Source organism: Triticum aestivum, chromosome 5B (assembly GCF_018294505.1).
Source record: "Triticum aestivum cultivar Chinese Spring chromosome 5B, IWGSC CS RefSeq v2.1, whole genome shotgun sequence".
In the NCBI taxonomy this organism is placed as follows: Eukaryota; Viridiplantae; Streptophyta; class Magnoliopsida; order Poales; family Poaceae; genus Triticum; species Triticum aestivum.
In genome coordinates this window covers 670822002-670833717 of record NC_057807.1, presented here as the reverse complement: position 1 = coordinate 670833717, position 11716 = coordinate 670822002, and the positions used below count along the sequence as shown (strand labels likewise).

Below are 11716 nucleotides of genomic sequence, written 5' to 3'. Positions count from 1 at the left end.
GCTAACAAACACTTTGTTGTGCCGTTTTTTTATGTCGCGTCAATTGTGTAGTATTTTAGTCATTTCATTATTCTTGGTGTTTTGTTATACGATGTGTGCTACGATGTTTGTTTTTATAGACATTGGTGGCTTGATTGGTCCTCATATTTTCACTAAACATGTAATTTACTGTGACTGCAGAGGTGGTAGGTGTTTGTGGCTGTAAGTTCCTACACATATGATATCAATTATCAATCCCAAATGCTAAAAAGTGCATGCGTGCTCGTTGACGTGATCGAGCACTCACCGCGACAGCCATCGGATCGAACCCTGCACGCACGATCGCAACTCCAAGAATTTTTTTATTGGGAGGGAACCACTCGTGCAAGTCGCTGGGCATTAAATGTTCAAAAAAAAGTCCGACCGCATTACAGCCGGGAGGCCCCACCACTACCCACGTCTCTCGCTGCCACAGTTTTGGAAGCCAGAGGCACCGCTGAATTCCCCCAATCCAGCGCAGGCTATGTCCATCTCGACCCAAATCCACCGCAGGTCCCCCCAAATCCACAAGGTCCATCGCCACGCCAAATCAATTCATGGCGGAAATTGAAGGGCGCGGGCTGCCGGAGTTCGGTGGTGCTGGTGGTGATGGAGGAGCACGCGCGCGGCGACAGAGCACCACAAGAGGGGCGAAGGATCGGGGTAAAGGTCGTTAGCGACACTACGAGTTCCGGCAAGCGAGGAGGCTGTTCGCTGGTCAAAATCGCGAGGTAAGCGAAGCACACCCTCCACGCACGCATGGTTTTTTCCTCCCGCTCCATTTTTGCTTCACACGAAGGCGACTGACATTGGCTATTACGGGGATTGGTGGCTTATTGCCGAAGCTCACAGGACGTGGGTGCTGGCGGCAGTTCTATGATGGAGGTGCGAGATGATGCGATGGAGTGCGCGCGGGGGCATAGTAGAGTGCACTCTGTCGCGGCGATGCTGCGTTTCCGGCGAGTAAAGAGGGGACTCGCTGCAGAAATCCTGAGGTACAGAACTCGTTCCTCTTACCGTTTTTTGCGTTCCCGTTTCTTCTCCGACGAGGTTCCTCTAGCTCATTGCATCCTGGGGAGGGGGGTCGGGGATTTTTCATGGGCGCCGGGAGGGAGGAGGGGATCATGCGCGTAGAGACTAGAGATGGGATCCGGGTCGGAGTTGTTAGATCCGTGGTGTGTAATTTCAGGAGCGAGGGGCGAGTCTCCACGCTAATCAGTGGTTGTGTTAGGTTTTTGCCAGATCTGTGAGTTCCTTCGAGATTGATGTGAAGTTGATTCAAGATTGATATTGAGTTGCCTGCCCCATGTAAACCAGAGAGGAGGTGGGGGAGTTTTTTTATAGGAGATGCCATGAGATTGAGTAGGAGTTCCTGCCCCTGCTAATTGAGTTGTCAAAACCAGACTTCCTCAGTACGATTTTCCCGAGTTTTTTTGGTGTGGACAGTTGCCAGAAGTTTGCATATGAGTTTCCTGAACCATGCTAATTGATTTGCTGAAACTAGATTTCCTCAGTATGATTTGTTTGAGGTTTTTATTTGGTGTCGACAGTTGCCATAAGTTAGCATACGAGTTGCTTGGCCCAAGCGAAACAGGACGACATTCGAGGGGGCAGTGTTGTCTGTGCGCCGTGATCACCTAGCGGAGAGGATCTAGAGCCAGGAAAGTGTTGTCGCCAACGGTCGAGGAATTGGGCCAAAAATCATTGGCAAGTATCACGAAATTGACCCCCAAAGCCTGTGTTTTCACCCACATCTACGATTCTATGCGATAGAGGTAGGGATAGGGAGGTTGAAGAGGGGTGTGTGGGGACTTAGATTTTTTGGGCGAATCGATGATTTTTGAATGCAGGGGTGGTTTGCAGTGTGGCGGTGCGGGGGCTAGAATCGTCGACAATTTGAGCAGAAAGTGTCCAAAACTTGCCCAATGCATGATTGTTAGTTGCTAGAGATACTGAAGTGAGTTGCCCAAAGATCCTCTCCCGGGAGTACTTGGTTTATTTCACCCAAAATTTGCCCAAACCATAGAAGTTAGTTGCTAGAGAGGCTGGCGTGAGTTGCCCAGAGATACATTTTAGAGGCAAATTGATTTATAATTGGAAGTTACTAAATCAGCAAAGTTTCATGGATTTTTTTCATCAATTTGATACACTGAAACAGCTTTTCATTTTGGTTCACCAAACAAGCAAACTATTTTGGTTGTAACATAATCAACACCCATTAGTTGTCTGGCACAAGACCCGTCCACGTTCTCATCTTCAACAACTCCTTGCTCCTCGGCTTCCACCCCATCGCCTCTAGTCTGATGTCACGGTCAAAGGCAAAGTTGCCTAAATAAAAATCTTTCGCTAAAAAGCCCACTAGTTATCTAGGACAAAAAGACCTATTGTTTGGGGGCGACAAACTTCACACCAGTTTTATTGTCTAGGTGGATAGAAGCAAAGTTCTCTAAATGAAAACCATTAGTTGTCTACCACAACTGGTACGTTGTTGGGGGATTGGCAACTTCACACCATTTTTGTTGTTTGGGGGAAGAGGTGAATCTGCCTGGGTGTGGCAACTTTACGAAACTTTGAAAGCAACTTTCTTGCTAAGGGAGGCAACTTTAATGGTACACATAAGCAAGTTCATTACATAGTGTGTGCTAATGAATTTGTCTAACTTTGTCTACAATAGTACAAAGTACCTAGTGTTGATCCTTAGTAGTCTCCCATTGTGATTTTTAGTCACCTATTTTATGACCGATAAGTTGCTTTTGCTAACTAGTTGCCTATACCAATGACGCTTAGTTGTGTGCCATCACTAATTAGTTGCCTACCATACTATGCAACTTGCCAAACATTGTTTCTAAGTTTTTTCTACCTCTAAAGCTAAGTTACTTATAGTACTAGAAAGTACTCCGAGGCAAATTAGGATAATGTTATGATACTTGCTAGTCATGTTAGCCAACTTTAGAGATGATATTATGCAACTTGAGAAATGACGTTAGGCAACTTGGCAGTCATGGTCTCCAACTTTTAGAGGGAAGCATAGGTGATATTAGGCGATAGAAAAGTTGCCCCATATAGCGCTAAAGTTGATTCTTCTAGTTGTGGCAGCCAATTTAGGAGTACTTTGGGGGGTAGATATGTAATCGTGATAGTCAATCTACTTCTAAGTTTTTTCATGTAGCATCAAAGTTGCCCCATATAGCACTTGAGTCGCTTCCTATAGAACCGGTAGCCAAGTTAGAAGAAATGGGATAAATATGTAACCGCGATAGGCAATCTACTGCAGAGTTGCTTTCTGTGGCACCGAAGTTGCCCCATATGGCTGCAAAGTTGCTTGAAAAAAAAGTTCATCAAAACATACCCATATGAGACCTTGTTTTGAAGATATTGCTACGAGAAACCTAATGGTGAAAACGAAAATAATTTCGACGCTCAGTTTAAAAGTTGCAGCTTTTTGAATTTGTTTTGGCATGAAATTAAATGCACCTGACGCATTTTTAACTTGTTTGTCGCATGCTATTGCAGGAAGGAGTTACAGCAGATGGAACCACGGGTGAAGTAGCAGAACCCGAATGGAACCACAGGTGGAACGCACGGGGAATGATCGCAGCTATCACTTTTCCACTTTTGCATGGGGACCAAAACTTTCCTAATAGGGCAAGTTGCCAGGAATCCCTACGGGGCACTCGATTGCCAGCTAGACGCGTCCATTATCAATTGGTAGCCCGAGTGCGAGACGGTGATGTGAGTGTATATGTGATAGATGACCAATAGAAACCTACACGCATGGCACACCCCCAACAGTGAACACCATCTTACAACTCGAACCCACATGTCTAGTCCAGTACGATGCACCAAAGAGATATCTTTCTAGAGAGCTTAGTATCTTTAGAAATACTAGTAGGCGGAGGCACGGCGCAACGGCATAAGCCCCTCGTTGAATTTATTACCAACAATTAGGCCACGGATGCAGCATGTCAATAGCAAAGCACTTAGAGGTCTAGCCATAATGGTGAGACATTGATGTACATGATGAAGAGAGACTAGCTATGAGATTCAACACACTTCATTATCTCTTCGGCTGGGGCATATATACAGTTTATAGTAACCTCCAGGGAGAGGGGTTGTGTGCCACTGCTGGTGATCGTGTGCCACTAACACACACCGGCGAGCTGATGGGAAGATGTTCACCGCTACCAACAATGATGTGTGAAGGAGAGGTAGGGGGTTGAACAGAGTGGAGGTTACCAGGATTGTTTGCCATATATGAAGCCGTGCCGGAGTCCAAGTACCAGTTAGAGGTACTGCCCAACAATAAGGGACCAGCCGTGGCGCTGTGGAGCGCCGCCTGGAGGAAGGCCATGTCCAGGGGTTGCGGTTGCGGCTGCTGCGGTGCTCCAAGAGGCGGGTTGTAGCCATATGGGGCACCTAGCTGGGCGGCGGACCATAGCCATGCACCAGGGACGGCGGGGAACAGCGCGGCGTACATGGCCTGTTGAGGTGGCATCCCGGGACAGGGGCCAAGAACGCCAGACCCTAGAGCGCACCACGGCATGGGCCAAGCCTAGACGAGGCCGGTCCAGGAGTTCGTGCCAAGCGCTGGAGCGGGCAGTTCAGGAGCGCGAGGAGGCGCGTGCTGGGACGAAGCGCCGCCCATGCCATGACCGGCGCCGTTGCCGCGTCCATGGCGGCGCCCACAACCACCGCGCGCCCGCCCGCCTTCGGTGGCGTCAGGCATGGCAGGGGGTGCAGCGGGTGGCGAGGAAGAAGACGGAGCGGCGCCATGCCCGGCAAAGAGTGTGTGTGCGCCCTGTAGGCGCGCGGTCTGCTCGGCACAATGCTCCTCGAGAAGCAGGAAGGAGCGTGTCTGGAGGAGCGAGGGCAGCGGCGACTGCAACGTGATGTGAGGAATGGCGCCGTGGTACTGACGGTTGAGCCCACGCAGGAGATGGAAGACCTGGCGCAGCTCCGACACCGGCTGGTCAAGGTTGCGGAGCTGATCGGTGTACATCTTCAGTTTAGTGCAGTAGTGCATGATCGTCAGATCACCTTGCACCACGGCGTGGTACTCGGCATCGATGTAGACAGCCCGAGCGAGCTGGTTGTCGCGAAAGATGTCGTCGATCACCGTCTAGACGATGAGGGCGGTGTCCTCGTCCGCCATCACGGCGTCCAGGAGGTCGGGGGCGATGGTGGTGTTCAGTCAGTGAACCACGGCGTGGTCCGCCATCGCCAAGTCAGGGTCGTCGAAGCGGGGAACGGCCTCGGCGTCCACATGATTGTGGAGGCCGAACATGCGGATCGCCGTGTCGAAGTGGCGGCGCCACTACGCGTAGTTGCCGGCGAGCAGGTCAAGGGTGATGGGTACATGACAGCGGATGTTGATGGTCTGCAGGACGGCCGGAGAGACGGTGGTCAGAGGCGGCCACGGAGCGGCCGCGGCAGCAGGGACGACAGCGACAGGGCCGACCGAAGGGAGAGCAGGTGGTGGTGGGGCTGGGGCAACCGCGACAGGGACGTCGGAGCCATCGGCGGTAGGGGAGGGAGGAGAGCTAGAGCTGTCACCCATAGCGGGGGAAGCGGGATCGTCGGCCGGAGCAAAGGGATTGATCCAGTCGCTGGTATCTGATACCATGATGAAGAGAGACTAGCTATGAGATTCAACACACTTCATTAGCCCTTCGGCTGGGGCATATATACAGTTTATAGTAACCTCCAGGGAGAGGGGTGGTGCGCCACTACTGCTGATCGTGTGCCACTAACACACACACATGATCATGTACACTACTCGTATACACACTAGTAGAAGAAGGACCTAATATGAGACACATTAGTGCCGGTTTGGTTTTGAGCCGGCACTAATGTGTCCAATAGTGCCGGTTCCAACGGCTAGCCGGATGTTCTCATTAGTACCGGTTCGTGGCGAACCTATAGTACCGGTTCGTGCCACGAACCGGTACTAAAGAGGGTGGTGGCAGGGTGTTGTCAGTCTGGGGCCCCTCCAGCACCTTTAGTATCGGTTCGTGGCACGAACCAGTACTAAAGGTCGACGTACATAAACTTTTCGTCCCCCCCGAGCCACTCTGTTCTTCCCCTTTCCCCTCACTTCCTCTGTTCTTCCCCCTCTCTCCTTGAGCTCCTCACAAATTTTGCCCAAAATTTGTCAAGATTTGAAGGCCCCCATCCATTCAAATGATCACAAAGGTTAGCAACTTTGTCCTTTCAACTCTCATTGCTAGATTAGCTCTTGCAATGCTTTGTATAGTGATTAATTTGGGAGGAATAATTATATTTGCTAGTATTTGATTTATATGCAATTTGAGCACAAAAATAACACTTAGTTTGCATATGTAGGTGTGGTTTACTTAGTGCCTTCTAAATCTCCGTCGTAACCACCGTCGATCGCCCGCACCGTCCCGTCGCCGGCACCACCTTCTGGTGAGGCTCTTGTTCATGAATGTTTTACACTACCAAATTGATGTTTATGTGATTTGGATATATAGTTACTCGTATAATTATCTTACCCGTACGTTGTTTGTTATACATAGTGCCATGGTTTTGATATCCGTCCCCGTCGGCCCTCGTCCTTGTTATGATTCGGATGTGGTATATTCTCTTTTAAAACTAGTTGTTGCAATTCGTGTTTATGACAAATTATGCCCATCAAGTTGACATAGATATTTTTATCTAGGAGGTATGTGAACCGGAAATTCCAACCGACCCTATTGTTGAGAGGTTAAATTTAGTTGAAAGAGAAAATGAGTATTTGAAAGAAAAATTGAAAAGAATTGAGGGGGAGAAGATGGAATTGGAGTTGCATGTTGCCGATGTCGTCGATGATCACAAGATCAAGATGGAGAAAATGAGGTTGAAGATTAGAAAGATTAGAAAATATGCCATTGATAGTGTGGCTTGGTATCATTATGCTGTTGGATCAATTGTTACCTTAATTGCGATCTTCATCGCATTTGTTGTTGCATTTAAATTCTTTAGCTAGAGAGTTATTTGTATGTTGCATTTAGTTAAGTGTTGTATATGAACTTTATGTATGAACTTTATGTATGAACTTGTATTAATTTGGTCTATTCGGTGTTGTGTAATGAAGATGAGCCGACAATGGATGTATGATGACAGATGCTCTCCCGAGTTCATTAATGGCGTGCATACTTTTCTGCTTGCCGCTGAGGCAAACAAGCGGGCGGATGGTTTTATGCCTTGTCCATGTGCTGGCTGTAAGAATGGTCACAATTACTCTACGTCAAGAACCATTCACATCCACCTATTTGAGTCCGGTTTCATGCCCCACTATAATGTTTGGACCAAGCACGGAGAAATAGGAGTTATGATGGAAGACAATGAAGAAGAAGAGGACGACGACGGTTATCATGGCCATGGGTTCCCTGAATACGATGATACAACAACGGGGGAAGAAGCTGAGCCGGCAATGCAGAAAGAAGCTGAAGAAGAGGCATCAGATGAGCCCGCTGATGATCTAGGTCGGGCCATTACCGATGCAAAGAGAAACTGCACAAGTGATCTGGAGAGGACGAAGTTGCAGCGCATGTTAGAGGATCACAAGAAATTGTTGTACCCGAATTGCGAAGCTGACAAAAAAAAGTTGGGCACCACACTTGAATTGATGCAATGGAAGGCAGAGAATGGTGTATCTGACAAGGGATTTGGAAAGTTGCTGGTAATGATAAAGAATATGCTTCCAAAGGGCAACGAATTGCCCGAGAGTACGTATGAAGCAAAGAAGGCTGTCTGCCCTCTAGGGTTAGAGGTGCAAAAGATACATGCATGCCCTAATGACTGCATCCTCTACCGCGGTGAGTACGAGGATTTGAATGCTTGCCCGATATGCAGTGCATTGCATTATAAGATCAGTCGCGATGACCCTGGTGATGTCGAGGGTGAGCGCCCCAGGAAGAAGATTCCTGCCAAGGTGATGTGGTATGCTCCTATAATACCACAGTTGAAATGTTTGTTCCAAAACAAAGAGCATGCGAAGGCGATGCGGTGGCACGCAGAAGACCGTAAGAAAGACGGAAAGCTGAGAGTACCCGCTGATGGTTTGCAGTGGAGAAAAATCAAGAGAAAGTACTGGGAGGAGTTTGCAGGTGACCCAAGGAACGTATGGTTTGGTCTAAGCGCAGATGGCATTAAAGCTTTTGGGGAGCAGAGCAGCAACCATAGCACGTGGCCTGTGACTCTATGTTTGTACAACCTTCCTCCTTGGTTGTGCATGAAGCGGAAGTTCATTATGATGTCAGTGCTCATCCAAGGCCCTAAGCAACCCGGCAACGACATTGATGTGTACCTAAGGCCATTAGTTGAAGAACTCTTACAACTGTGGAATGGAACAGGTGTACGTGCGTGGGATGAGCACATGGGGGAAGAATTTGACCTAAAGGCATTGCTGTTCGTGACCATCAATGATTGGCTTGCTCTCAGTAACCTTTTAGGACAGACAAACAAGGGATACCGCGGATGCACATACTGTTTGGATGATACCGACAGTATATATTTGAATAGTTGTAAGAAGAATGTGTACCTGGGACATCGTCGATTTCTTCCGAGCAGGCATCCCGTAAGAAAGAAAGGAAGCATTTCAAAGGTGAGGTGGATCACCGGATGAAGCCTCGCCACCGTACTGGTGCTGATGTACATGATATGGTCAAGGATTTGAAGGTAATCTTTGGAAAGGGTCCTGGCGGACAACCTGTTCTGAAGGACGCTGACGGACGCGCACCCATGTGGAAGAAGAAATCTATATTTTGGGACCTGCCATATTGGAAAGACCTAGAGGTCCGCTCCGCAATCGACGTGATGCACGTGACGAAGAATCTTTGCGTGACCCTGCTTGGCTTTTTGGGCGTGTATGGGAAGACAAAAGATACACCAGAGGCACGGGAGGACCAGCAACGTATGCACGGAAAAGACGACATACATCAGGGTCAGGCCAGCTACGCTCTTACCAAAGAAGAGAAGGAAATCTTCTTCGAATGCCTGCTCAGCATGAAGGTACCGTCTGGCTTCTCGTCGAATATAAAGGGAATAATAAATATGGCAGAGAAAAAGTTCCAGAACCTAAAGTCTCATGACTGCCACATGATTATGACGCAACTCCTTCCAGTTGCATTGAGAGGGCTTCTACCGGAAAACGTTCGATTGGCCATTGTGAAGCTATGTGCATTCCTCAATGCAATCTCTCAGAAGGTAATCGATCCAGAAATCATACCAAGGTTACAGAATGATTTGGTGCAATGTCTTGTCAGTTTCGAGTTGGTGTTCCCACCATCCTTCTTCAACATCATGACACACATCCTAGTTCACCTTTGCGAAGAGATTAACGTTTTGGGTCCTGTATTTCTACACAATATGTTCCCCTTTGAAAGGTTCATGGGAGTCTTGAAGAAATATGTTCATAACCATGCTAGGCCAGAAGGAAGCATCTCGAAGAGCCATGAAAATGAGGAGGTCATTGAGTTTTGTATTGACTTTATTCCTGACCTTAAGCCGATTGGTGTTCCTGAATCGCGGCATAAGGGCAGACTGGAAGGAAAAGGCACGCTAGGAGGGCATCAAATAATATGTATGGACGGGCATTCTCTCACTAAAGCACACTACACAGTTCTACAGAATTCCGCCTTGGTGGCTCCGTATATGGAGGAACACAAGAATTTTCTACAGTCCAAACACCTGGAGAAGTCTGACGACTGGATTACACGCGAACAAACGACGACTTTCGCCGGTTGGTTGCAGAAACGTGCCCTGAATGATGGCGATATTCAAAATGACCTGTACTCGCTGTCCCAGTTACCATCTTCGAATATAATGACTTTTAAAGGGTACCAGATAAATGGGAATACATTTTACACGATCGCCCAAGATAAGAAGAGCACCAACCAAAATAGTGGTGTCCGCTTTGATGCAACAACCAACACGGGAAAGGAAACATATTATGGTTACATAGAGGACATATGGAAACTTAACTATGGATTAGGTGATTTGAAGGTCCCTTTGTTTCGGTGCAAATGGGTCAATATGACATGAGGCGGGGTAACGGAAGACCCGCAGTACGGAATGACAACAGTGGATCTCAACAATCTTGCGTATGCAGACGAACCATTCGTCCTAGCCAATGATGTGGCGCAGGTTTTTTATGTGAAAGACATGTCTACCAGGCCGAGAAAAAGAAAAGATAAGGAAGCGAATGGATCATACGACGAGCCAAAGCGCCACATAGTTCTTTCAGGAAAAAGAAACATCGTGGGAGTGGATGACAAGACAGACATGTCAGAAGATTATGAAAAGTTTCATGAAATTGCTCCATTCACAGTGAATATTGACCCAAGCATCTAGTTAAATGATGAAGATTTTCCCTGACTACGGCGCAAAGGGACACACGAGAAGAAAAAGTTTCACACCCAAATATCTAGGATGTGATCGGCTTCACTATCATCACTTTCTTCTGTGTTTCACACCCAGGAGGGAATGTCTGTAATAGTTAGGGTAGTTAATTATGTGTTTTGGCATTTGAAACGCAAAGAAATTTTATGTGCAAACAAATTCTTTTTCATGCATTTACTGATTTTTTTCCAACTAAATGGCCCTGAAATTGAAAAGCATTTGAAATAAACTCAGAAAAGGTTGAGAGTTGGCATGGTATCATAATTTCATACAAATAGCGTGTGCAAAAAAGTAGAGAGGGTTACGGCAAAAACTGGATACACTTCGTGTACAAAATGGACAATCTTTTTCGAAGTATCAGGGTTTCCGACGAAAACTGAAATTTTACAAAGGCATTTCATTTTTTAAATAACCTAAGCATTACCAAATTTAATATAATGATAAAACACACTAATATTAAACATAAGAAAAAAGAATCACTGAAAAATCTTTTTCCAAAGTTAAATTATTCACAAACTAGTGATTCACACAAATTTCAAATAATTCAAAATTTAAACTATTCAAATTTGAAAACTACCGGCACTAACAGATCAACGTTTGTAAATTTTTGTACCTAAAGCAAAAATATTCACAAAGAAACTCTAAATACAGCAAAAAAAACAACTCAAAAATAAATAAAACAAATAAAAAAGCAAAAAAAATTAAGAAAATAAAAAAGCCCGCCTACTGGGCCAAAGCGGCCTGCATACGACTAGAAACTCAACCTTTTGTTGGGCCAGGATGCAGGCCCGCAAAGGCCCAATAGGCCCACATGGCAGCAATGAATTAGTAGGCCCAGTAGGCCTGCTTAGGAGAGGAGCTCGAGAGAGCTACCGCACTGGGGCTTATAAACCAGTGCGGTAGCCCTTCGACTAGCGAGGTGGGACTAAACTTGCCGCACCGCACTGCGCCAGCGCACCCCTTTTAGTACCGGGCGGTGGCACCAACCGGTACTAAAGGGGGGGGGGGGCTTTAGTACCGGTTGGAGCCACCACCGGTACTAAAGGGGGTGCGCTTCCCGCCGCTTGGCCTGGCCAAAACAGACCTTTAGTACCGGTTGGTGGCTCCAACCGGTACTAAAGGTCCATCCTATATACAACAATTGAAAAAAATTCAGTTTCCCTCTCTGTTCTTCCCTCTGTTTCCTCCCTCCGTCGCGCCGCCCTGCCCCGATCGTCGCCGCCCCCGCCCCTCGTCGCCGACCCCGGCCGTCCCCGCCCCTCGTCGCTGCCCCCGTCGACGTCGCCGCCCCGGCCGT

The 11716-nt window shown here is 47.5% G+C and overlaps 1 protein-coding gene across 2 annotated transcripts; it reads left to right on the top strand.

Moving 5' to 3' along the window:
• The first annotated feature begins 390 nt into the window (after positions 1-390).
• On the top strand, positions 391-4055 carry LOC123117546 (uncharacterized). 2 transcript variants are annotated; one of them, XR_006457416.1, is made up of 3 exons: positions 391-749; positions 871-1013; positions 3532-4055. XR_006457416.1 is itself a non-coding variant. In XM_044538278.1 (3 exons), the coding sequence occupies exons 1-3, from the start codon at positions 628-630 to the stop codon at positions 3566-3568; spliced, it is 309 nt and encodes a 102-aa protein (XP_044394213.1). In that variant the 5' UTR covers positions 394-627; the 3' UTR covers positions 3569-4055. The 2 variants fall into 2 exon arrangements, 1 of the variants encoding a protein (XP_044394213.1); XM_044538278.1 differs by having other exon boundaries at positions 394-749; positions 864-1013.
• Positions 4056-11716: the final 7661 nt, after the last annotated feature.

What these genes read in the sequence shown, in the direction of transcription:
- LOC123117546 (XM_044538278.1), top strand. Translation starts at nt 628, where the DNA reads ATGGAGGAGCACGCGCGCGGCGACAGAGCACCACAAGAGGGGCGAAGG. An exon ending in TCGCTGGTCAAAATCGCGAG is followed by an intron (nt 750 to 863) that starts GTAAGCGAAGCA and finishes TTATTGCCGAAG; the next exon opens with CTCACAGGACGTGGGTGCTG. An exon ending in CTCGCTGCAGAAATCCTGAG is followed by an intron (nt 1,014 to 3,531) that starts GTACAGAACTCG and finishes ATGCTATTGCAG; the next exon opens with GAAGGAGTTACAGCAGATGG.